Source organism: Macrobrachium rosenbergii, chromosome 52 (assembly GCF_040412425.1).
Source record: "Macrobrachium rosenbergii isolate ZJJX-2024 chromosome 52, ASM4041242v1, whole genome shotgun sequence".
NCBI lineage: Eukaryota > Metazoa > Arthropoda > Malacostraca > Decapoda > Palaemonidae > Macrobrachium > Macrobrachium rosenbergii.
The window spans coordinates 34,126,242-34,153,717 of record NC_089792.1 but is presented as its reverse complement, the minus strand read 5'-3'; the positions used below and the strand labels follow the sequence as shown (position 1 = coordinate 34,153,717).

The window sequence follows — 27,476 nt, the reverse complement described above, 5'->3', positions numbered from 1 at the left end:
CTGTCAAACTTCTCAGTTCTCAGTCCTCGCGCCTTTGAATTGTGGAACAGTCTCCCTGAGGATGCCGAGTAATTAGAACCTCAAAAGTTCAAGCGGAGAGGCAATGCATCACTACCTGAAAACGACTCGCCTTGTATTTTACAAAAATTATTTATATCTTTATCTTTTTTATTTATTAATTAATTTGTTCTCTTTTCTAATAACTGATCTCTTTTTCTGTATTTACTGTTATCTTCTGTAATGTCTTTCAAATTTGCACCATACTCTTCGGAAGCTTGAATTTCCGAAGAGTGTGGTGTTCATTTGAAAGAAATTACAGAAAATAACTAGCCTACACGGGCCTTTGGTTGAATCTCAAGTCAAAGGCCCCTGTAGGCTTGTAGAGGGGTTTATCTTCTTCTTAATAATAATAATAATAATAATAATAATAATAATAATAATAATAATAATAATAATAATAATAGTTACAACAACACAGGTGGAACTTTCTGCTTCATGATAATGGCTGTTCAAGCTGAATGGCAGAAATTGTATGTTTTAATAATAAAATTAGGATGATCATTATAAAAAAAATGCATCATGTTAGTCAGCTGAACCAGAAATTGCTGAAATTTGATACACTAAAATTTAGAAAATGAATTGAACATCAACTTGCATTCTGTTCAATTTTTAGTGATTGGCACCTGCAACGGCAACTGCAAAATTGCACTCAGAACATATATTTCAATGAAATGTTTCATGAATAAAAGTCCAATATGCAGATGATGCACTGAATTGAGTGCATATTTTTTGCGTGTTGCCCGTGCTCTGTAGGTGGATAGTGAGTCTGGCAGGACGTGGGTGCATTGCATTTGAATGCCCCTCCCCCCACACACCCACACACACTCATGCCTGGGGTAATTACGAAGTTGCGCTGTCTGCTGTCTCCTTTAATGATATTTACTACAGTGGTTAGAAATATTATATCATCATTTTTATGTATATATCATTGACTTTAAAGATTTTCCATGGGACACCACAAAAGTCTCCTTGAAATGTTATAAGATGCTATAATATTCTTTTCCATGTTTTTGCCTGGATCTGTAGGAAAAAAAGATTTTCCTTTGCCAGCTTCAGAGCTGCTGTTTGCATCAAGATGCTTGATTTTCTGGGTGAAAATCACATTTGTGATTATCTGGTACAGTATATTTGTAGTCAAACAATGTTGAAAATATGACTCCTATGTACTTATAGAGAGAACAGTGTAAAGCTTTGAAAAAAGGTGGCTGCTGATGGCTCTACAGAGAAATGTGTGGGCTTTCCAGAAAGTTGCCATAAAATGAACGGTGCTTAAACGCAGAACCAGAATGCTGAGTAGTTCAGTCAAAACAAACTGGGTTGGCACGACTTGGTGATGTGAACACTCCTTGAAAGCATATGGTCGTAGGAGCACTTCTGACGTTGATAGCTGTCACAGCTTCTGTTTTTCCTGAGAGTGATGTTGTATTGACTTTTTACCTTACTTTAATGATCATCAAGTACAGTGGTGAGCATTTATTTAAAAAAAAAAAAAAAAAAAAAAACTAAAGTAAATCAAGAATGGAGGAAGAGCCAGGATGGATCAAGCAAAACTGAACGTCTTCTTTTTTGATGAGCATTGAGGATGAGTTGCTGCAGCAGGTGAACACGACGAAGAGAACTGATGAATTTTTATCGGAAAATTTCGTAAAAGCTCCAGTTGAACCACGTCTGTTGTTCTGTGAATACAATTTGATAACATGTTTTCATATATTCTTTAGAATATATTTAATGTCCTAGCAAGTCTTCATTTGCTGCCCGAGGTCATTTTTCCAGCTCTTTAAGAGACTAAATCCCTGGTGTATTAACATTTGTCCCGGATTCTTTTGGGGATATCCATTCCTGTGCACCCAGGAGAATAAATGTTCAGCGTTTTTATTTAAAAATATCAGCAGTGTGCTGGTAACATTTTAGGTGTCATTTAATATGGTTTACTAATATCCCTTCAAAGCATCATCACTTTCTTTTCCATTCGCTCTAATTAGAATTCTAGAGAAAATGTGATTGGCGCAGTGGAAGGCGTAAGATTTTTTTAAGCCCTAAACTATAAAGAGGTCCAGTTTTTCATTACTTGAATATCTCATTAATTATTTTGCAGCATTTTTATGAAACAAAAGAAATGAAAAATAACGATTTCCCCAACTACAATAAAAGAAGACGAGAAATGCGAAGAATTAGAATCAGCTCTAATATTCAGAGTTGTAAATAAATGGAATCACCATGATTTTTATTGCGGTTGTGTTACATTACCCTTAATTTCATATTTTATATTTATTATATATTTGAAACGTAATTCAAATTTTAACTGCGTTTAGAGTACATTAAAATGAAAATTCATATAATTATTGGATTGCTCTTTTATGGTTTCAGGAATTTGAAGGCTGTAGGATCCAATGCTGATAATCATGGACTTCAAGTCTTTCCAGATGATAATGACTTCCTGAAATTGGTAACAAATGCTCTGAGAGAATTCACAGAAAACTGGTAAGCTACTTGATGATGAGTCGTCATCACTTCATCTGACATGAGGGAAAGATGAAGTTTCCTTCCATGCATGTTCGTTCCTCTAGTTTCCTTATTGATTGTCTATTTTAGAAACCTAATAGGACAATATTTGAATTTTGAAACGGGTTTATTTCAGGTGAATAGGAATAAAGTGGATATAGATATATACAATGAAAATGTTGGTTGATATTTTTATGGGGAATTTCTCTCATGACTCCTTCACCCAGTGACCTGCTTGACAGGAAGACCTTCCATTGGAGGGGTCGTCGGTGATCCAATCCAGCAACTTGGTCAGAGCTCTTTCACATCAGCTATGTGGCAAGAAAAAAACGGATTTACCATAAAAAAGTATAGGTTCTAACGTCAATGACAAAGTGGAGTGTGTGATATATTCAATGAACTTTCTCTATATGTTAAACTGTATCCAATGAACTTCTTGTTTCATGTTACCGTAGATGTTGTGGGAACCGTAATTCATGAAAAAAAAGAGTATTGGTTAACGATAAGCCCCAGCAATATCAAATTCATCAGCCATGGACAAAGAGTAACGGCTTGACCCAATGAGAGATGAACATTTTAAAGAGAGGAGTGCCTATGAATATGGGTCGGCATAAGCATCAAATTCTGGTGATACAAGATCCGCACATTATCTCTATTGTATGGACCACTTGCTGCCATCCCTAGCACCAATCCATTTATAGGTAGGCTTATGTACAATGCACGTGCAGTAATAGCGTATCAATGCATGTGCCCTGTTAATGTTTATAGGTATGTACGTATAGTGCATGAGGCCTGTTTATGGCCATAGGTAGCCTACATACAGCGCACACGCCCTGTTAATGTGTCGGTGGTTGTTTATCTCTTCTTTTACAAATCAAGATGCCTACGAACCGGAAACTCCCAGCAAAATGCGGCTCAATAAATGAGCTTAGTTCATCCATTAAAAAGTACGAAGTTGCAAATTTTGTGAAGCTGTACAAGATGAATTAACATCATCCATAGAAAATCAACGCATGCGCTCTGTTAATGTTATAGTTACGTATAGAGCATGGACATTCGTAGCAAAGCAGTGCATGCGCCCTGTTAATGTCAGTCTTTATTTACTTCTTCATTACAGTTGAAGATGACGACAAAGCATGTAGCGAAATTCTACTTGTCAGAAGAGCTAAAGTCAAGAGTTAAAAGATATGATATTGCAAATTTTGTGAAACTACAAGTTGTGTCCTGTGGAGGTCATAATGATACGACTTGTAATTTGTACAGTTGGTGTAAAGTTACCACCACCTATGATGTTACACTAGGATTGTTATTTTATGATTGGAGATTGGAAGATAAATTGACTGTTTCATTTATATCTATACATATTTATCTCTATTGTAAGACTGATTAGCTCTGGTACAGTTTTATTATGCAACACAGAAGTAATGTAGTTTGAAAGCAAGATGATTTTGAGTGGGGTTATACGCATCTGTATTGTATTCTTGGGACCTCGTTTGTTATAGATACGGTTGTTTTATTTTCCTGTTGTCTGTTCAACATTAGTAACTGGAGTAGAGTAGCCTACCTGTTGGCGAGACTAACTTTCTAAAACTGATGAATGATCCTGTAACTTTCTAAAACTGATGAATGATCCTGTTTGGTACCATTTAAGTATAATTATGAGTGGGAACTGGACCAACAAAAGCTAGATGTGCGAGAGCAGCACTGTTGACCTCATCAATAAAATTTTTGTGGAGGTACGGGTCCATACCTTAACAGAGCCAACAGGGATACAACCTTGGTATGCAAGTATCCTTTAGACCTTGGTGGTACAGTACGTATCTCTAGCAGTCATTCTAGGTGAACACGTCGGTTCACTCAAAACTTTTTTTTTTTTTACAATAAAACTAGTTATTTTAAACAAACACAATAATCATACGAGGTCATGCACCTCTAGCCATGCCAGCAACCCCACGGGTTGTATACCTGTAGGTAATGTATATATTGTACATTTCTGATTGCAGGCTTTAAAGATGAAGAACAAGAAGGAAGTGGACCAAGGAAATGGTAGGGAATTGGTCAGTGAGAGGGGATGAGGGGAAGGAGTCAAGGAAGGAGGGGGAGTAGGGGTGGGGGACACGGACAAGGGAGGGAGAAGTGCAAACGAACAAAGACTAGTAAAGAGGGAAGGGAGGGTAGGCTAAGGAAACAGGAAAATGTCTTGGGTGGCATCATGGGTTTTCATTATCGCTTTTGTGAGTGGTGTGGTGAATGTTTCGTCGGCAAGTGAAAAGCTCAGTTTCGTTTGTTGGGGCTGGTGGCCATTTCCATATTTGCATAAAGGAAGACATTTTCTAAATTATTGTAACACTTTTAATCTAAATATATCACTTTAATGAAGAGTTGAAATATTAAAAGTTATATGATATATACAAAACAGAAGTACTGATTTGTCAAATGGCTATCACCATAATGTGAAGAAGACTATTATGTGATTTTTCTAAAATATATTTTCAAATGCATCATACATACATTCATACAGTATTAAAAAGCATCTGAACGAAAATAATATTTCTTTTTAATCTTGCTAACTAAATTAACTATTTCACAAACTGCAGGAAAGTACTTTACTTATCAGTGACATCTATAATTTTTTTTATTTATTTATTTATTGCAATCTCTGAGTTTTCTGTTGGCCAGGAATTTTTTATACATGGCTGAATTTTGTGGGAAAACATTCGTAAATGACACTAAGGCAACTCTTATGGCAACATTCAGACCTTAGCTCAGTGTGGGGGTAGTATAATAGTCACCCGTAAGATTTCATGATAGCAAGTGTAGCATCTCCTCATCCCAGTACATCTTGTTCATATTTGTCCATAAATTTACTCGAGAAATGTTGCTCTTTTAAGTCCTAATCTTTTACAATATAATGTTGGCTGTAATTGTAATTTTGCAATGTAAAGTACAAAAAATATAAGAAGGAACGTTTATAACTGATAAAATTAGCTGGTATTTTTAAGACTGTTTGGGAGAAGAAGCCCTACACAGGGTTTAAAACATTCATTTTCAACTTCCTTCAGTAGGTACAGAAAATATTTAGGAATCTTTTTTATACCACGTGCATTATCATAGCGTCCTCTTTCCATTGTTGCATTCTTTATTATAAAAACTGGCTGACCTTAAATTTTGCCTGATCAAGGGGGTTTGTTACAGTAAATCTAGCCTGGCTTGGGGGGGTTAAACCCTTCACTATTAAAGAGTCTCTATATATTTCTTATTTCTTTGTCAACTCTTACTCCATATTTGGCACTTCAACTGCATTTTTTCCTGTGCTGCTAATATTCTCATCACAACAACATAGCATACTAAATTCATGAAAGTCACATTTTCTGGTTTTAGCTATACGAGTATATCCAAATTCTTTGGCCCTTTCATTGTTCAATATAGTCTTTCTTTTTGGAATTTCCCCGTGGACTTAATTAAAGCAAAAAAATAAAGTCAGCTCCTCCCGACTGTGTACTTGATTGAGGGTTTGACTCTTCTTGGACACATACAGGGAAGCTTCAAGCATAGTGTTACCAACAGCAGTAACTTAAAATTATAAAGAAAATATGTTATTTGTTACTGGGGCCTGCAGTTGGCACTGTTTAAGTATACACAAGATAATCTGTCTATTTCTTTTTATATGGGCTCAAGAAAGAAGAACAAACTGTTGTCATACTTCAGGTGGTACAGGATGGAGAATTAAATGCTCAAAAGCAGGACTGGCCTGCCTAAACCATGACATCTGGCCAGTCTAGTTGTTAGCCTATAATTATTTTCAAGTGGCTGAGATGCATGCGGCAGTCAGGGAGACAGCAATTATGGTTTTTCTTGTTTTGGTTTAAAAATAGTTGATGGCACTTTTATTTATACACTAGCTGACTAAGGAGAATTTTTCTCTGCCTAATGGACATAAGGGCAATCAAGAACTGTGAGGCTGTGAAGCAGAATAACAAGGTTGGGGAGAGAAATGGTGCAACCTCTGAGGAGCAAATGAAGCTTGCTGTTGGGCAGTGTCATAGAATGATGTTCCTGATTGGAAGATGGGTGCTGGCAATAAGGCAATCTGGGTCAAGGAGCAGCATAGGCAGACGAGGACAGTGGGGAGTTAGTGGCTCCCAAGTTAATGATGGTGGCTCTAGTTGCAGTAGAAGTTAGATTGTCTTCTGATGCCTGGGCTAATTCCTATGGGTAGAGGTAGGGAACCATGGGGTCTGAGACATGCAGTAGTATAACTCTGCTAAGGGCAGAATAATTGTGTGAGGCTACTTCCCTCTTCTCCAACATTATGATGGGTAGTAAAGAATAGATAATATATGCATTAAGCAGTGATACTTAACCAAGAGAAAGAATTAGGCAGTAAATTCTGGCTATAATCTTGGCAGAAGGAGAACCTGTAGACAAAGGAGCTGGCAGTACTGAAGTACCTCTCTTGCCAGTTCAGTAGTGAGAAACACTCACTGCAGAACCACTTGTAGGGGTCCTTCTCTGAGGCCAGCCAGCTAACAGAGCAAGGTCTGAAAGAGGAAAGGACTTCTCTTGTAAAGGATTACTTTGTCAACTCTCTTGTAAAAGATTCCTTTGTCAAATATGTAAAACAAACCTTGGATCTTATAAAATTTATAGATCCTCTGATCTGGAATAGCCAGGTGGTGACTTGTCAAAACCATGACTGGAGCTGTGACCAGTTATGTACATCATAACATCCTTCTAGATCTAGCTAAAGGGAGCTTATATATTTTATAACCAAAAGCTTCCTTATCATTGCAAAGTGTGGTGATTGGCTCTCAGGCAGAGGTTTTGTAGGGCAGTCAGTATTGTAATGTGATGTCTCACTGCGACATGTAATGTTTTCACACTGAAAGTGATGAAATGAAAAAGTAGATTCTTTCCACTCCCATTTAATTAAGAGATGAAAACAAACGTGAGAGCGGTGGATGAGATCCGATACTCATCAGTGACCACTAGCTATCTTATGCATCGCACTTGGCGGGAAAAGACAAAAATATCGTCTGCTAAAATACAATGTTGCCACGTTGCATAGTTCAGCTAGTGATCTTACAGTGCTTATAAGAATGTATAAATGGCTAAACATGAATGGCATATCAAAGGTAACATAAACATACTTCTTCCTGTAAAATAAAGTGTACATGAATATATATTGATATCTATACAAGTATTAAAGATGTTGCAGACCCAATTAAGGTCTTTGATAAAGCACCCAAATTTAGCAGTGGTTGAGAGCTAGCATTGCTGGTGGGCAGAATGTAGGTACTGGTTTATGTTTAGCATCAGCAAGGGATTAGTGGTCTGTTTGGATGGTAAAAGGTGTGCCTGAAGTGCTGGGTGCTGTTCAGTGTGCTGTACTTCCTCTTGGCTGACTTAGTTTTAGCAGAGGCAACCAACATGTTGGTGCTTCCCTTTGAATGTTTGTTCCGTGATAGTGACTGTGAGGTATTTCCTGATGGCTGATAACTTGGAGAGCAGGTGGTGAACGCCGTTGGATGAGACTTGATGACCTTGAGTTTGATGGCGAAGATCTTGATTTGACATTTGTTGGAATGGACTACCAAACAATTATCACTGAGTGGTAAAAGAATCTTTGGGGTCCCCAGGGAAAATGAGTTATGGAGGGCCAAAGGTATAGTTGAAGGTATGGTTTTTGAAGGCTGTCATGATTGTCTTATTTGGACATCACCTTGGTGGACCAGAACTAGCCCTTCATCAAGTTGAATTTAAAGAAGATTCTTGCCCTGTGGGAGATGGAGGTAATGTCTGCATTGTTAGGGAGGGGTGGCAGCTGGGCTTCATTTGTTGGCTGAGTCACCTGTGGTTTCCCCTAAGGTGCCAGTATTGATCTGATTTCTTCACCATATGAAGTAGGGAGACCAAAGGGCTGGAGGCCTTCTGGTAAAGACCCATGCATTCCATTTCCCAGAGTCTTTCTTCATGACAGTGAGTCTTTCTGGGAGCAGGTGGCAGAATTCTGAATAGACAGGGGTCCTGTTCTTTTTATGTGGTGGTATGTGCTTTGCTTTGCAGGGATCCCTGGAGTGTATTTGAGTTCTGGTGTGAAGGCATCTTGAAACTCCTGTCAGAAGTCTGGAGGCATGTATGACCCTTGAAGAGATGGAAAGCTGTTTAGAACCGTTGAGTGATGTCTGAAGGAGGCTCTGTCCAAAAGGCAGTGATGAGCAACATCTGCCAGCAGAAAGAAGTGTCGAGGAAGCCAGTGCCTAGCAAGGGTGTCTGGACATTGTCACTGGTGAACTTCACCAGTATTTCTTCCCCAGTAAGTGGAGTGTAAGTATTCAGTGGAGGTGGAGGTTTCTGTCAGGGGGTTTGCATTATCTTCTGTCAATTAAGGAAGATAAATTTGAAGGTGCCTGTGTTGGCCCAGAATTTCCTGCCAGAGACTCGCTGATGTAGGCATCTGTCTGCATTGTGGCAGCCACCAGTACTTTCTTTGGTGGGTGTCTCAGTTGTGCTTTCTCCAGCTGCAGCTGGGGACAGTCCTTTGTGGCTTTTCTGAGCATGCGATGGCATACACAGATTATGGCTGGATGGGGCACCCTTTCTGTTGTGGCTTGTAAAGGAACATCTGCATGGTGCTGGCTTGGATTTTGTCATCTTGGTATTGATCTCAGTCATCCTTGGCTCAACAGATGTTGTGGGTGGTATGTTGTGAGGCCATGGAGGCTTCTAGCAGCTCATCTAACATCTTCAAGAAGTCTATCATCTATATGCCCTCTTTGCTGGGGAGGTCAGCTTGGATATTGGTTGGGAGGCAGAGGAGCCAAATTTCTTCTGTAAGGTTTACCTTCTTGGGTTCCCATCATGCTGTGTTCCAGAAGCATTAAAAGGGACTCAAGTTCATCGTAGGCTGCTCTTGCTAAAGTCCCTCATCAGGGTGTTTAGCTTGTTGAGGGCCTGTGTGTGATTTAGGGGAAGAGGGCCACTGGGATCGACTCTATTATGTAGTCTGCCTTCTTTGTGGAACTGGTAATGTTGTGGAGTCAAAATTGTACGTTTCCCTTCAGAACCAGACAGATGGCTCTGTTGTTGGGAATGGAGGCAGGAGGAGGTTGATGGCATTTCTGTTCAGATGTTATCCAAATACATCCTGCAAGTTTTTCCCATACAGTGGTTTTGCTCTGATGGTTTTCCTAATGTCTATGAGAACAAATCCAAAACTGGGATGCTGCAATTAGTCCACTAATGGCTTTGTTAGTGGTAGAGCATGGTTGTATTGGGTCTCTTAATCATCATGGGGATAGGTGCATATACCATGCTGGGTCTGCTGGGCTAGTGGAGGAAGACTTCAGTCTATTAAGGGAGAACAAAGCTACAATTTGAGTGCTGTACCGAGTCTCTTAGTGGCTTCTTTTTGGTGATAAGGTATGTCTGTTTTGAGTCTGTTAATTGCCAGAGCAACAACCATAATGGTCTACCAGTTGCTTCAAATGTTCACCAGGTGTCTTCAGCGAGATTGACTTGTTCACAGAAATTGGCTCCTTTTGACAAGGCATTCAGATGCAAAACTAGTGACAAGTATTTGAATGAGCTTGTAGAAGGAAAACTAGTGACTGCAGGCGAAGTAGCTTCATAACTGGTTGCTAAAGCTAGCAGCTGAGCCAGATTTTGGCAATGAAGGTATATAGATTATTTGAAGTTTCAATATAATATAGTGTACAGTATTCATTTTGAAGAAAATTACTGGTTTTGAAATCTTTAAAGTTAATTGCAATTTTGCAATATTAAATTGATTTTCAAGAGATGTAAAGTTCAGTCTAGAACCAATAGCTTTTTCCTTGTTAAGTACCGGGTATTTATTGGAATTGTTTGTACTAAATAATATTTGATTTATGCCACTTACTATGGAAAACAATTTAAACCTTAACTTTTAATGTAGCAGTAGGCGTTTATGAGAAATGATCCTTTTCTCTGTGGCATAATTTTCATGCTCACCAACTTCTTGAGAAATGCTTCCCTTGGATAATATGGCTTTTATTTAGCTTAGTGATACATACAATGTCAAGAAATGTTTTCATGTAATTTCTGACATATTGGATTGCTCTCAAGAATGCAGCTTTTCCTGCCTCTGTCTCCACACTTGTGTTTCCCTACATTGTCTATGGAACACTTATGTTTGTGTATGATTCCTTAAAATAACATGTATCTGCCATTATTAATATTCAGAACTTTTGATTTTTCCCTTCTGTAACATTTCTTTTCCATAATCAGAATACTACATGAATGAGGAATATGGGCCGGAATCTCACTTTCTTAGCATCCTCTCTTCAGCCTAGTGCTCACCCCGGCACAGTTACTTACTATACTTCGAAACCTTATCATATTCCTTATCTTGCTAGCTTATTATTCTTTGCAGTATGCAATTGCTGCTCTGGATTATTGGCACCTTTCTAGAGTATATTTATGTTTGTTATCAGGTCGTATATTTTCATTAAGAGGTCTAATTAATCTAATGTTTAACTGTTTCAACAGGTGGGAGAGACTCTTAAAGAACTGTGATCGTAACTCTCCACATGCAAATGAGGAACAGCAATTAGAAGCAGTAGTCTTTGTCACAGGAGAGGTCTTATATTTCCTAACAGATGTGTGTAACTTCTATGAAGCAATTTTCAAAAAGTTAGTGAAATTAATGATGTGTGGCTGACAGATTTAATCCTGCATGGTAAAACTCTGAGATTATCTTAAACTGATGACTAATTGAAAGTCATTAATTGGTTGTTTTTCCATAGAAAATTTTTTTCGGTATTTTAGAATATACCAAATGTAAGTTATACTTAATGTAACATGTAACTTGATCAAGCTATGCTATACAGTTGCCATTGTATGATTAATTTAATTTTTCTGTTACTTTTGTAAATTTTAAAATATCCCCAAACTTTATAAAATTCCAGTGAAGCAGGATTCTCCTACCTCAGATTGTCCTACCTCCTGTTAACATCAGAATTAGCTGCTCGTATAAGACCACTTTTACACAAGATGTACGATGCACCACTGGCACACAAAGAAGTACAAGTTAAAGCATTACCAAAAGCAAAATTGAAGAGTAGTGAAATGCAGGGTATGGATGAAAGGAGACCTGTTTGGCAGCTTTACAGAAAACTAGGCAGCATTGCTGTGTAAGAATCCTCTGGTTTTGTATTGCACTAACTGATAAATAACTTTATGAATCTTACTTTTATCGATATGCATAACTAAAAAAATGCTCACCATTGAACTAAAATACATAAAGGACACTTTTTGGCCTCTGCGATTAGGCTTCATTTGGAAATATAGTTTATCTTCGTATCTACCACCACTGTACTTGGAAAGTTTTTTCTGATGACTGGTAATGATAACTCAACAGAGAAATTGGAGAAAAGCTGCCTGAAGAAGTTCAACAACAATGCGGCATCGTTGGATATCATTCTTGGTTCCTGAAGGTTGTGCTAAGATGGCAAGAGCAGATGGTAACCAGGTCAAAGGTCCTTGTTCAGGAAGAGGTTGAAAAAGATCAATTTGAAGTACAAAATACCAGCTTGTCCACTAGTACCTCTGCCAGTGAGGTTTCTTATATTTTTAAAATTGTGAGTTACAATATACTGTGCAACTACAAGTAACGATGTTTCTATGTTTCAGTATTCTAATCTAAATGTGTAATCTACAAATGTGCCTTATATTTTGGTAATCTGTAAATATATTGCACCCATTCTATTGATGCCACTTGAGTTATCAGAAATATGATATGATATATATATATATATATATATATATATATATATATATATATATATATATATATATATATATATATATATATATATATAATTCAAAGAAAGTAATCATCTAATGCCTTATTTTGCAAGGTAAAATCAACGTGGACAAAGCTGTCTTGGCCTTATGAAATTGATGGGGACGTGATTGGAAACAAGTTGCTTGAGAGTCTCTGCTGCATTGGCAAGTATTATGCCAAATCAGTAATTAAGAAACTTAAATCTGAGACACAAGATGAAATCTCTCAGAATAATTTTTTTCCGGTTCAGGTAAATTAACAATCATTTTTCCTTTAATTATATCTTTGGGTTATCGAAATAAAATGACCTACAGTATGTTCTACAGTAGTTGTCAATGACAACGTGATGAAAACATTTTCTCCTCTAAACTGCAACAAACTATAACAAACCTGTGTTCACACCATTGATTAAACTGAGGATCAACAAACCAGATGAACAACAAAAAGGCTAAGTCCTCGAAGTTTGTGGATGACAAAAGAGGATGACATATTCAAGCACTTTAGCTTTGAATGTGCTGGACAGAGAAAGCGGATGAAAAGATTTTGGGGATAATTATAACAAAATGCTTTGATGTGTAATGCAATGATGATTAATGAAGAGCTGAGGTGCTATAAAATCACTGTTTTGTGCCTAAAATTCAGATTTTTTAAAAAGTTCCGTTGTTGGAGAGTCGATTTTGCAAGATACCTTATTTTTTAATAGTAAAATAAAGAATAATCCAGTTATAACATTTTATAAATATTTTGAAATTCTACAAAAGTGATCTTTTACTACAAGGATATATAAATCTTCATCTTTTTATGGATTACCATCGGCAAGAGCTGGTTTGATCTCTGAGGCTGACTACTAGAAGCATAGTGAGTATGGAAGGGGACCAACCACTCAGTAAGCAGCGCCACAGGTTTTTTTGGCCACCCATTTTTGCAGAAGTATACAACTTAGTGTTGTTGGAACTTATTTGAGTATTTCCTTGTTTGAGTACTTCAGCATCCTTGTGGATTATACATATTGTGTTTATGTTAGAATAGTGGTGCCTGAGTAATCCTTTAAGGAAAATGGTCAGCAATTGTCCTGGGCATGTAGTACTTTGTATTCTATGCTTTGCCACCCATGACATTTAACCCTTGCAACTGCTTTGAGTATGCCTTGTCATTGCCTACCTATGACAAACATACTTACTAAGGAGAAGAGAAGTTCTGTTGGTCTCTTCCAAACACCCTTCCACTATCACCCATTCTCTCTCTTGGGTCTACCTTTAATCCAGCCGCTTCTCCCGGATTGGTGTCTTTCGGCCCCTCCCTCACTAGTTATGAGTATGTATGCGTGGACCAAACAATAATCAGCTTTCCGTCTCTGCGCGTGGTGCTGCAGCTGGTTTGCCTGCGTTCCCCACTGCTCCTGTTTTGTTCACTGCCTCCTTGATCATTTTTAGTACCACTCTGAGACTTCACAAAGTAAATGAGTTGCTGAATGAATGTGGCCATCTCTAGGCAGTCCAGCGATCCTTCCAATTATGCGCTCCTGGATCATTTGGCTTGGGCCAAAAATTCCCTGCATGGATTGATCATTGAGGACCCAGTTGCTTCCGACATGGCTTTTCCCCAAGTCTGAGCATGCTACTGTTCTATTATGACTGATATCTGATGCATGGTTGCTGCTCCACTTAGTACTTTCACTCTTGGGACAGACAGTCTGCACTCCAATGGCCAGCCAGCCTGGCTGGGCATGAGGCTGGCAAAGGGTTTTGGGTTTGTACAGTTAGTGCCTTAGGACCACGAGTCAGTGTCTGGGACTTAACTGAGATGAGCACCTTTATCCCCAGAACAGGAACAAAGTTGGACTATCATTTTTCCTCTACTGTGATAGGGAGTCTAGCTTGTACTGTCTTAGGTTCTGCTGGACCTGGTGGTCCCTTGTCAGTAGAGCCAATACAGACTGAGTTAGAGGGACATTTTTTTTGTGAGGTCATTGGGAAACTATCCAAGGCTACTCCTTGGTACTAACATTAAATGCACCTTGGGTTTCACCCCAGTCAGCACTTTTCTTTCAGTAGTTGTGTGGGGGCATCCTGGAAGAAGTAGAGTCTCAGATTTCCCAGTATCTGACTTTTACTTGTGGGTGAGGATGGAACCTAGTAGGACCTACTTATCCAGTTCTTCACAATATTATATTACCCTTCGAACCAGTCTTCTCACCTCTCAAGAGAAACCAGTGTTCTTCCAAGGTCCTGTCATCCTCACCATCACACTTGTCAGGATGTACAGACTAGTTACACAAAACAGCTTCCGTGTCATGTACGTTGGAGATCAACACCAGTCACGATCTCTGGACAATATTTCCCACCTAAAGGTGAAGCTCCAGATAAAAGATGAAAGTTTGTATCCTCATAAGAACACATAGCAAACATGTAAAATGATTTGCATTTTTTTGCAAATCTGAAGTCTCTTATCATAATCACTCTTCTAACCAACTATGCTTTGTCTTGATCCCAATGTATACAAGTGAGGAGCTCCACTAGCCCTCACGCCATTCACCGCTATGTTAAGTAATTTATTACCAAACTTGAACAACCATACCAGCTTTCACTAAAGGCAATCCACATAAAAAAGACTTAGGGTTTGTGTGTGTATCTTTGAAAATGTAAAATAATCTTAAAATTCACAATTGTTCCAATTTTGCAGACATGTGTGGCCTTAAATAATATAGAGTACCTGAGACAAGAAATTAAAACTTTACCAGCTCTACTCCAATTGTATGGAAATGAGGAGAATATCCATAAATTCACTGTTATTGCCAAGTCTCTTCGGATAATGGAAAAGCACGTGTTGTACTTCATTGATGCACGTGTCGGCAAGGTATGGATCTTAACATTCATCATTTATTGTTTCCTGCTCCTTTATTTGATTTTGAAATTTTGCAAAGTTATATTAGTTTCCAGAGGGCAAAGTTAATGTAAGAAATATACTGTATATAGGGCAACGTAATAGTGGAACAAAAATAATCATGGGTACTTTGTTAATAAGTATGAAAGAAAGGAAAGAATGTATACCTGAGATACTTTTGGAAAATTGGTTAATGTTTCTCCTATTACTACAATAGATACAGAACAGTTAGATGAACAATCAGTTATTGGACTAGGCAGAGGAGTGTAGCATTAATGGGGCTTGTGACTAAAGAGTCATGCCAAATCTCTGTCAGAGGCATGGCCAAAATTCTCCTGCTTGGAAGTCAGTGCCACATATGTACCTACCTTTATTGGCCTCAAGAACATTTTCATAGAAATCTCTCTCATAGTGACTAGGCTAGCCTAGCCTAGCCTATGTAGCAAGCTTGGTTACCCCAAATTCATACCATAACCCAATTAGCATAATGAAAATATAACTTAAAAAAAATTACAGAACACAAAGAAATAAGGATTTTATTAATTTCATTTTATAATGGTTTCAGTTTATTAAACAAAAGCAATCAAGAGCTTCACAACTGTTGCCTAGCCTACCCAAAACTATGTATTCATGATTAAGTAATATCACCAGCCACAAGACATACAAAGACATTGTTTGTGTAATGTTTGTGTGTATGCATAATGGATGATGTATATGAAGAAGTATGACAAGAAAATGACAGCGCAACAACCAGATTACTAATAATGTTGAACAGCACTAAACAAGTAAGTGCAGTGTTACTGCAGGTCACTTGCTAGACACTTCAGACATTTTGTTATTTTAAGTTTTCTGCTTTCTATGAACAATACATTAGTCTACAACTCACCCTAGAATACTGATTGAAAATTTATAATAATTTATTAATTAGTACATAACCGGTAACATTACATAGAGCACCCACACCTGACAGACTTGATTACCCCTTTCTTTTGCACCCATTGCTTTAACATTTAGCCAATCAGCCTACAGCTTGCTCATAGAGCCACTCAGCATATGGACAATGCTTAACTACTTTGCCTGGCTGAGCAGAGGTATTTTTTGCATTTCCATCCAAATATTTTGACCTTGGCTCACCTGTGTGCTGTTCTTCCACTTTTCCATTCAGTGTGGTCAAGTACATACCGCATATAAATTTGCCCTGAAAAAGAGCAGTAACAGGAATTATGGATGAAATATATATATATATATATATATATATATATATATATATATATATATATATATATATATATATATATATATATATATATATATATATATATATATATATATATATATATATATATATATATATATATATATATATATATATATATAAACACTACCCTACTTACGAAACTTCAACTTACTAACTTTAGGAGATACGAGCAGACAGGGTTCCAAGTTAAACATTTTTTTTGAGAGGACTCCCCCTTTGCCATCCAGAAGTTCAACGCATTCCCTGATTATCCCTAGTATCTCGTGATTAACTACCATGTATTCTTCTAACATTCACGAGAATATTTGTTCATACTCTGAAAATATTCCTACTTCTATCTTCTTGATTTAACTCAGTCTGTGATGAATACCCATTTTGTAAGAATCCCATTTTCTATATTTTGCATTTTTTTAAAGTCATGAAGTATTGCAAGGCAATACTTTGGATGCTAGAAAGGTAAAAAGAATACTAAATTTTGAATGTTGCTTGAATCTAAATTTTTTTTCTTCTTACCTTTCTAACATCCAAGGCAATTCCTGATAATACTGCATGATTTTTAAAAAATACAAACTAAATGTAGAAAATGGGTATTCATCATAGAGTTAAATCGAGAAGATAGAATTAATTAGGAACATTTAATGTAAGAGTATGAACAAATATTCTCAATATTGTGAGAAGAATACATGGTGGTTAATCTCGAGAATACTAGAGATAATCAGGGAATGGGTTAAAGGAACAGGTTCTTCATGTTCTTTGCAAAAATTCTTACTAGCAGTGTAAGGAAGGTATTGAGTGGCATACTGGTTGGGTGTTGTCTAGTTTATTACTGGTTCCTTACTGAATATATGTACAGAATCTTCGTGGTTGTTATCGGCTAGTGCGAGCCGCAATGTAGTTTCTACACACAGACAAGAAAAAAGAGAGATTATGTTTCAGACACCTGTGCTTGTTGACAGACAAACAGATGGCGATTGTGAGAGACAATATAAACGTACAATGATAATGATAAAATATATGTCAATGAAAAGGCCAGGAAATTCCACATATGGATATTTGCATGAGATTCGAGACAGGTTAATGAATACAGTGCAGTAGGATAATATATGTGAAATGGCGAGACATTTGGCATCTTCATATACAGAAACATACATAAAGTTTGACACAGAAGATTCGGTGGAACATTATGAGTACATGACTGGAATGCTTGCATGGCAATGCAAGTAGTGGTGATTGTACATGAATCAAGACAACAGTGGTTAGAGAGAAATAGACAGGAATATTGTATGGTAGAAGTTGCATTCCTTCGAGCAATCGCCGCTGACACACGGGAGGGAGGGAGAGAGAGAGAGAGAGAGCGGATGCTTTGTTGTCTTGTTTTGTCCGATGGCTGACTCACATGCATGTGTGCCCATAGGACTGCCATGCGGTCCCTTACAGCAGAATAGGTGCCCAGAGCAAAATTTGAATGCAGACATCAACAAAAATTATGCATCACATATTAAAATGAATATATATATATATATATATATATATATATATATATATATATATATATATATATATATATATATATATATATATATATATATATATATATATATATATATATATATATATATATATATATATATATATATATATATATATATATAATATATCAAGATATAAACAGCCGTTCAGAACATATGTTCATAAGTATGGTAGTGTCTAATTTATATATATATATATATATATATATATATATATATATATATATATATATATATATATATATATATATATATATATATATATATATATATATATATATATATATATATAATGATCAGAATCAGAAACAACAGTACATCACAGGAATTAACCCACAAGAGTCCCATTAACCTGCCTTTTTAATTTTAGATATATGTGTCAGCCGAGACACTAATGTATTTTCATCCTGAATGACAAATCTATTCCCTTTCTTTACTTCTACAACCCAAAAAGGACCTCAAACCTACGAAAAAAATCCAGCCATGCCCAAGTAAGACTGAATCTGGTTCTTATTCTTAGGTGTAGGAAAATCTACAATTGCCCTGACTTTATCTTCATTCACTCTAACCCTCCTCTTTAGAAACGACATGACCCAAATTTATTATCTGCTTTTTTCAGAAAATGACACTTAGCTAATTTTATCTTCAAACCTGCTAACCCAGGCCTCCTAAAAACTTCCCTAAGAACCTCAAAATGTTCCTCTACAGAAACACTGGCAACTAAAATGTCATCCATATATACAAAAATGGATTTCCCTTTCAAACCAAGCAAAACTGTATTCACTAGCCTAGTAACTGTCATCGGACTACCTGGTAAACCAAACTCCATCCGCGTGAACTCATAATGTCCCTTCAGCAAAGAAAACTCCAAATACTTGCGACTCTCCTCACTAAGCGGTACTTGCAAGTACCCTTGCATCAGATCAATTGAAGAATAAGAATATTCTTGCCCCCAATTTCAACAAATAAATCTGGCAAACATGCCACGGGGTAACGATCAGGAATGGTTTTTGCGTTCAGCTTCCTAAAGTCCACATAAACCAGGATTGAACCATCCTTCTTAGGCACTACCAACAACCGAAAATTAAAAGGCGAGGAACTGGGCCTAACAATGCCTTCCTCCTCCCACTTATTAACCTCTTGCTCTACCTGTTTTCTAATCTTAAAAGGAATCCTAAGTGAAGGGACAAAAATAGGTTTAATCTTATCCTCTACATGAACCTTGTGTTCTAACACATTTGTTAACCCTAACTTATCCACTTTAAGTGCCACTATGTCCGCAAACTCAGCCAGAACATCTTCCACGCCCTCAATATATTCTTTAAAACCAGCATTGGCTAAATGATCCCTAAAAACCTCCCTCCTAGCCTGTAAATCTGCCTCTTGAAAATTCACAAATGCCCCCGACAATAGCAACTGAATTATCGTCTTCAACCCAGTCAACAAAATCGACTGCATAAGTACCCTTCTGATAATTCTGAACTGAATCATTACAGTTTAAGAACTCCACCCAAGTATCCCCTGAACTCGATACATTGCTTATGGAAACCGTACACACTCTCCCCTTCAGCTTTTTGCTACACTCATCCACACACCTGTCTGGGTTTATGCACACCTTTCACTCGAACTTCCACTATAGAAACCATACCAGGACCAAGAACCACATCATCCAACAAAACCCCCTTATAACACTTCCTGCCCACAGAAACATGTTCAGAAACCACCCGCAAATCCCTATGTAACCCGATCCATTATCATCATCCACTCTGCAGTACTTATATCCATTCCCTCGTAAGGTACAAAAACACCAGGTACTCAAACAGTTATGCCGCATACCCCTGTATGAACCAAGATTTTGTGTCGCTGACAAGCTGGATGACCCAGTAACAATGTATTCCCCAAAGCAGCCCCTCATATAACCAAAAATGGTTCTGTAAAAGTTCTACCCCCAAGAGATAAACACATTTCTGAGCTCGGCCCTGTGTCACCCGGTGAAATTCCATACTAACACGAATTTCTAGGTATAAAAATTGCTAAATATACCAGAGAAAAAAGCTTTCAGGAATGCTGGAGTTACTACCCCCAGATCGAGTGTCTTCTATACTGAAGACGTTGGTATAACCAAGGGTGAGTGAAAGAATCACAACCACAGAGCCACACTCGATAGACATCCCCATGTCAAAACCCCCGGGAAGAGCGGGGAGCCGTACCAGCTCCCACGCTCACCCGCCCACCAAGCGGCGACTCCAGCGCCATCTGAACTCATTCCATTTCTAGCACGTGATTTTTGTGCAATCATTTATTTTGTGCTCGTGTTTTTGGCTGTTTTTCCTGCTTATCAGCATGTCTTCCAGCAAGTTTACCGTCACCAAGTTAAGTACCATCTTATTGTGGGGTTTTTATGATAAGTTTGGCTGTTTCAACCCGTATCTTAATATTATTCGTGGTTGTTGTTATGACGCCGTGGCGTCCCCCGTCAGCCATGTCGACCGCGAGATTCGCCCACCCAGCTTGTCCTGTTTGGGGCTTCTCTTTGTCGTTTACATTTCTTATCATTATTCCCCTAGAATTCATCCTGGTGGCGTTTTCCTGGGCGGGTTGTTTCGGTGTTCCTCTGCATTATTTTTGTCGAACTGCATATCGGGGTTCCTCCATTGGGTTCCCGTCATTTTCCCGCTTAGGTTTCTCCCCAGGATGTTTTCCGCTTTGACATACTTAGCTACATTATTATTATAGTGTGACGTGCTGGTGCTATCAGTCTTTTATTGCTTTGATTTAGTTTGTGGGGGAGCGCCAGATACAGTTTTATTGTTTACTTACCCTGTCGCTCCTCTCTGTTAGGCTATGCGCCTTGCACGAGCACAAGCTTTTATTATTGTTTTGTGTATATATATTATTCTTAGTGATGGTGATTTATTTTTAACTGGTTAAGTTGTGTGGGGTTCCCCTAGCCTGCCTATGTCACGTTAGGCTTGTATTTTGCTTCCTTTGGCCTCCCGCTCTCCCTTTTACCCTGAGTTAGGTTAGGTGTGAGGAGGGGTTCAGCAGGTAGAGAGAGTTTCTGTTGTTGTTCCTTCCACTGGCCGTTGTTTGGGTTGTAGAGTGAGACCCCATTGTCCTCCCCCTTCTATGGAGGGGTAGAGGCTCTTTCTGTGGGTGTGTCTCCTCCGTGCTTCCATAGCATCCTCCCCTTTCGTTCAGCTCTGGTTGGTTTTCAGCACAGGAATTTCTCTCCCCGTTGTTTCCTCCTTCCTCCCTTTCCTTATTCCCTCTTGTTAGCCTAGGCTATCCCTAGGTACGGGTGCTAGCCTAGGCCACGCCTAGGTGTAGGGCGAGCGTGTTGAGGCCTTAGGTCGTTATCCCTTCCATCCCCTTATTCGGAGTAGGCTATGTTCTTCCACTGCGGGTATTAATTTACTTGGCGTGGTGTGTGTCTGCAGTCGAGCGGGTGAATAATCTTCCCAGTCTCCTGTTTTCACCTGTTTTGGCCTACTCCCATCCTTACCCCTCCAACCCTTTCCACCCCCCCCCTCCTCCCTACCCTAAGTCAAGCTCTTTGTCATCTTCTCGTGCGGGTGACGTCAGCTGGCGTTCACTCCGAGTTGTGGGGCCCTTTCCTGGTGGAGAGATTCGCTCCCTCCCAGGGCAAGTCCCCGGTGGCTTTTTGCTTGGCTCAATGTCTCGTTAACCGCTCTCCTAGGATCGAGCAGGTTTCGAACATTCTTAGGGTTATTGGTTCTCCCCTTTTTCCGCGTTCGCTTGGCGTTCGAGATACTTTAGTTGGGGTTGACTGGCGCTTTCTCCGGCCCTTGTGGTCCTGCGATGTTTGTTAGCCTCACCCTACTATTGTTCTCTAGCAGTTGAGGCTTGGGATCTCCGGAGGGGGTGGTTCCAGACTCCGGAGTATATGGAATTAACCAGTTTCGTTCCCATTCTCTGTATTTTATATATGCCTATACACTTGTTTTGTTCCAGGCGGCTCACTCCGCCGTTGGACATATTGTTATTACAGGGTCCGGTGTCCTACCCTTGGGTTCCACCATTTTTATCCCTGGCATCCCTTGTGGTAGGGCCCTGTTGACTCAGCTCTACCATTCCGCCGGAGTATTCCGGTGGTCGGGGAGCAGCTTGCTTACCACTATAGTTACTTGCTGGGTAGGCCCGTCTCTGACGGGGGTTTTTCTTCCCGCCGGAGTACTCCGGTACTAGGTTTGAAAATACCCGTGCCTGCCTAATTTAAGTTTCTAGCGTGGTAGGTTCATGTACTTTTCACACTTACAGACTGTGCGTTGTGAGGAGCCAGGGTGCACCGCCACTCTCCATCAACCCTACGGGCATGTGGTGTGCCGGACCCACGCTGGCTGTGCGGTCCGGATGGACGATCTTGTAGTTTGGCATCCTGACGGCTGCGAGGTGTGCTTCGCTCTGTGCAGCGGTGTCCAGGACGAGTCGGTAAGCTTGACGTTCGTTCTTCATGCTACTTTCAGTCTGATATGTGCTCATATTGTAGGTCATGACTTTTGTTACAATTTGTTAGAACTGATCCCCTGCTCTCTTTTAGGCTGACGAGTCCTCCAAGAAGGAGGCCTTAGAGTCTCTCTGCGCCTGGGTGGCTGGGTTCGGAAGGAACGTGCCGTCGGGGAAGCCGTATGTCCTCGACGCTGGTTTGAGGGACCTTCTTTACCCCGGCGCCCGGATTGCTGCGGCCGTACCAGCTGATGTGGCCGCACCCATCATTGAGCAGATCCGGGCCGCGACCCAGCCACCTCAAGAGGACCTGTACGCGGAGGTTTCTGAAGACGTTGCCGCCTTAGACTTGGACCTGGAGCCGATGAATACGGAGCCGGACCAAGGGGTAGGTAGCGAGGTAAGTGAGGCAGTGGGGCGGGCCCCCTTTTTGATTCCCCATCTTCCTCTGTGTCTTCCTTTTCAGGATTCACCAAGTCTTCCATCTTGGGGGACAGGGCTCCATCTGCTGTCCCCAAGTTGAAATTGAAGACGTTGTGGAAGGCGAAGGGCTATAAGTCCTCGTCTTCCCGTAAGGCATCTCCCTTCCCCCGTCGAAGGCCAAGGTTGCGGAACCTGTGGCCTCCGGGAGCAAACCGAGCACCTCGGGCAAAGGAGCGAGTAAGAGGGCACCCAAACCCAGCCCTCCTCGCCAGCCTGCCTTTGACCCTGAGGCGTTTGCAGGGATGTTGCTGGAACGCATCTCTTCGGAGGTGGAGGCGAAGCTTTCCAAAATTACGGAAAGACTTCACAGTCAGGAGACTCTGCTGGCGGATATGGCTCGCTCCGGCGGAGCCGCCTCCGCACACTGAGATCCCTGACACCGCTGACCTCCCTCCTTTCGATGTAGGGAACCCGTGGCGTTTTGCTCTTCGTGCCATTCGTCACGAAGACACTTTGACCATCGAGGGTCTGGGCATGAGGCGTCTGGAGGAATTGGAGTTCTTCCCTCCTTATCTCTTGCCCCCTTACCCAGGCTTCGTTAGGCTGACGGAGGAAGCCTGGATACGCTCAGACAAGGTCCCTAAGGAGACGGTGATCTTCCCTAGGGACCATGCCCAGTCTGCTCTGTTGCGCACTCTTACGGAGTGGCAGGCAGAGAACACAAAATTGACTCCCTTCAAGGGCAACTACACCATGTTTTCTCTGGGTGATAAGTTGCCCACTCCCTGCCTGAACAAAGTTGCTTTGGCAACGGCTCAGGCTTGCTTCGATGGCAAACCCTTGCCTCAGCTGAGGGAGACGGACTCCACATCCCTGGTATTCCCGGGAGGTGAGGAGTTCTGGAAGGACGCCCCGTCCACATTTACGGTGGGTAAATTGGACGCTTTCTGCGCGTCCTCCCAATTCAGCGAACAGCTTCCTAAACTCCCGGAAGCTCTCCTGAAGGCGGAGTTTGAGGCACGGTGTAGGCTAAGCCGGTCCTTGAACTCCTTGTGCTTGACAGAAGCGGTCGCCGTCTCCTGTGCAGAGGAGCCTCTGTTTCAGGTTCTGGCTAAATCCCTGTTAGCAGGGTTTCAGTCAGACCTGTATGACTTCATGGTGGCAAAGTTGGAGTGCCGCAAATTCATCTTCGCGGATGCCACCATTCGTCATGAGCCTAACAAGCTCATGAAGAGTTCCATCTGGGGGGTTAATCTCTTCCCAGAGGACGAAGTCTCCCGCGTCCTGAGCAAGGCTACCAGGGCCAACCAAAGCCTACGCTCCCGTTGGGGTATCTCCGCCTTCAAACGGAAGACCCCCGAATCTGGCAGCTCCCAGGGTAAGTCTGGGAAACGTTTCAGGAGGCACAGGAGGCCTCAACACCAAACAGTGGTTCAGGCTGTCCCAGTCTCGGCGGTGGGCCAACCCTCCACCTCCAAGGCTCAACCCCAACAGTATGTGCTGGTTCAACCAGCCCAATCCTTTGCTGCACCATCGTACGTCTCCTCTCCGGCGTACAATCCCACCTATGAGGGCCGTGGGGTCTTTCACGGCCTTAATAGAAGCGCAAGGGGGGGCAGAGGTCGAGCCCCATACAGAGGCAAAGCTGGATCGGCCTCCAGGGGAAAATCAGGCCGTGGTAGAGGAAACAAACCCACTTCCTCCCACTGAGACCAGTCAGGTAGGTGGTCGCCTTTACTGGTTCAGAGACCAGTGGTCCTTCAGTCCTTGGGCACACAGCATTGTGTCCAAGGGTCTGGGTTGGAGCTGGATCAAGGATCCCCCTCCCCTGACCAGATTTTACCAACCCCCCTCCAAAGCCCTACAGGATTTTGTGATGGAGCTTCTCAACAAGAGAGCAATAAAGGAAGTAAGGCACCTCAAATTTCAAGGCAGGTTGTTCACTGTTCCAAAGAAAGATTCCGATCAGCAAAGAGTGATTCTAGATCTGTCGCGTCTAAATCGCTACATAAGATGCGACAAGTTTCGCATGCTTACGGTGGCTCAAGTACGGACTCTACTGCCGCGTGGAGCCGTCACCACCTCTATCGATCTTTCAGACGCTTACTATCACGTCCCGGTTGCGCGGAGCTTCTCTCCCTTCCTGGGTTTCAGACTCGGGAAACAAGCCTACTCCTTCAGGGTCATGCCTTTCGGACTCAATATAGCCCCCAGGATTTTTACGAAACTGGCGGAAACAGTCGTTCAGCAACTACGGTCCTGGGGGATCTCCCTGGCGGCTTACCTGGACGATTGGATAATCTGGGCTCCAACAGTACAGGAGTGCCGGAAGGCTACAGCCATAGTGATCAAGTTCCTGGAGTCGTTAGGCTTTCGGTTGAACAGGGAGAAGTCCCGCCTGTCCCCGGAGTCCCGGTTTCAGTGGCTGGGTCTCCAGTGGGACCTGTCCTCGTACAGGCTATCCCTTCCGCCGTCCAAGCGGAAGGAAATAGCCACCGCTACCAGAAAATTTTTGAAGGACAAAGCAGCATCCCGCTGGTCTCAAGAGAGAATTCTCGGCTCCCTTCAGTTTGCCTCAGTGACGGACCTGCTCTTAAAAGCGAAGTTAAAAGATATAAACAGAGTGTGGTGGAGACGAGCCAATGTCAGGCTCAGAGACAGAGTCTCTTCAATCCCGCGAATCTTGAAGACAAGGCTTCAACCATGGTCCACAGCCAGTGGCCTGTCAAAGTCAGTCCCACTCCAATTTCCCCCTCCGGCCTTGGTAATCCACACAGACGCTTCATTAAGCGGCTGGGAGGGTACTCACCAAACCAAAAGTTCAAGGGACATGGTCTACAATGTTTCAACAGTTTCATATAAACACCTTGGAAGCTATGGCAGTGTTTCTAACTCTCAAGAAACTCCGCCCCGCCGGCCAGATTCACATCAGGCTGGTGTTGGACAGCGCCGTGGTAGTTCATTGCATCAACAGGGGCGGCTCCAAATCAGGTCGCGTAAACCAGGTGATGGTAGCTATCTTCTCCCTGGCGAACAAGCACGGCTGGCATCTGTCAGCCACCCACCTAGCGGGAGTGCGGAACGTGGTGGCGGACTCCCTGTCCAGGACTACTCCGTTGGAGACGGAGTGGTCTCTGGACGGGGAATCGTTCAATTGGATTTGCCGCCGGGTTCCGGGACTCCAAGTGGATCTGTTCGCTACGGAGAGCAATCACAAGCTTCCCTGTTATGTGGCTCCCAACCTGGACCCCCAGGCCTTTGCCACGGATGCGATGACCATAGACTGGAACAATTGGGAGAGGATCTACTTATTTCCCCCAATAAACATGTTGTTGAAAGTACTGCACAAACTCAGGTCATTCAAGGGCCAACTAGCTCTGATAGCTCCCTATTGGCCGAAGAGCAACTGGTTCCCTCTGCTCCAGGAGCTCAAGTTGCGGTGTCATCAGATACCCAAACCCAGACTGACCCAAGTAGTACAAACCAAGACTGTGTCAGCTTCCTTAAGAATTCAGAATGCCCTGGTTTTATGGACTTTATAAAGTTTGCTGCAAAAAAGGGAGCAAATATTGACCCCGTCAACACTCTGTTTCTAGAATCTGATAAGAGAGATTCTACTCTCAGACAGTATGATTCAGCAGTCAAAAAATTAGCATCCTTTTTGAAGGCATCTGAAGCTCAAACTATGACTACTAACCTAGCGGTTACTTTCTTTAGATCATTGTTTGAAAAAGGCCTTGCCCCGGCCACTATTACTACAGCTAAATCAGCCTTAAAGAAGGTATTTTTGTATGGTTTCAAAATCGACCTTACAGATTCATACTTTTCCTCCATCCCTAGAGCATGCGCCCGTTTGAGGCCGGTAACATGCCCACATTCTGTTACCTGGTTCCTCAACGATGTTCTGAAATTAGCCGCTGATACTGATAACTCACAATGCTCTTATCTGGATCTGTTAAGGAAAACCTTGTTTCTGATTAGCTTAGCTTCAGGTGCCAGAATTTCAGAGCTATCGGCTCTCGCTAGAGGTGATGATCATGTTGATTTCCTCCCGTCCGGAGAAGTCCTCCTTTCCCTGATCATAGGTTCCTAGCTAAAAATGAAGACCCTCAGGACAGGTGGTCCCCTGGAAGGTGGTGCCTCTTCCTCAGGACCAATCCTTATGTCCAGTATATACCTTAAAGTCTTATCTACAAAGAACTCCACAGTGTAAGTCGGGTCCTCTTTTATCAGGGAAAAAGGTGGAACTTTTGTTGAACGCTATAAGACAGCAAATTCTGTATTTTATTAAACAAGCCAACCCGGATTCAGTCCCAAAGGTTCATGATATCCGTGCGGTAGCTACCTCTACTAATTATTTTCATAATATGGATTTTGCTGAACTTACCAAGTATACGGGATGGAAATCACCTCTAGTGTTTAAACGCCACTATTTAAAATCACTTGAAGCCCTGAAATTTTCTACAGTGGCTGTGGGGAGTGTCATTCCCCCACCTTAATTGTCCTTAATCCTTTTCCTTCCCCCCGC

At 41.2% G+C, this 27,476-nt stretch overlaps 1 protein-coding gene across 6 annotated transcripts in view; it reads left to right on the top strand.

The window, feature by feature from the left end:
- Positions 1–27,476, top strand: part of LOC136833799 (protein unc-13 homolog 4B-like) — a 251,818-nt gene that overhangs the window by 176,487 nt on the left and 47,855 nt on the right. For all 6 annotated transcript variants that reach the window (XM_067096060.1, XM_067096059.1, XM_067096058.1 and 3 more), the window contains 6 exons: positions 2,428–2,541; positions 11,092–11,235; positions 11,511–11,735; positions 11,963–12,182; positions 12,462–12,638; positions 15,071–15,244. In XM_067096060.1, the coding sequence (XP_066952161.1) occupies positions 2,428–2,541; positions 11,092–11,235; positions 11,511–11,735; positions 11,963–12,182; positions 12,462–12,638; positions 15,071–15,244 (1,054 nt within the window). The remainder of the gene's footprint in view (positions 1–2,427; positions 2,542–11,091; positions 11,236–11,510; positions 11,736–11,962; positions 12,183–12,461; positions 12,639–15,070; positions 15,245–27,476) is intronic.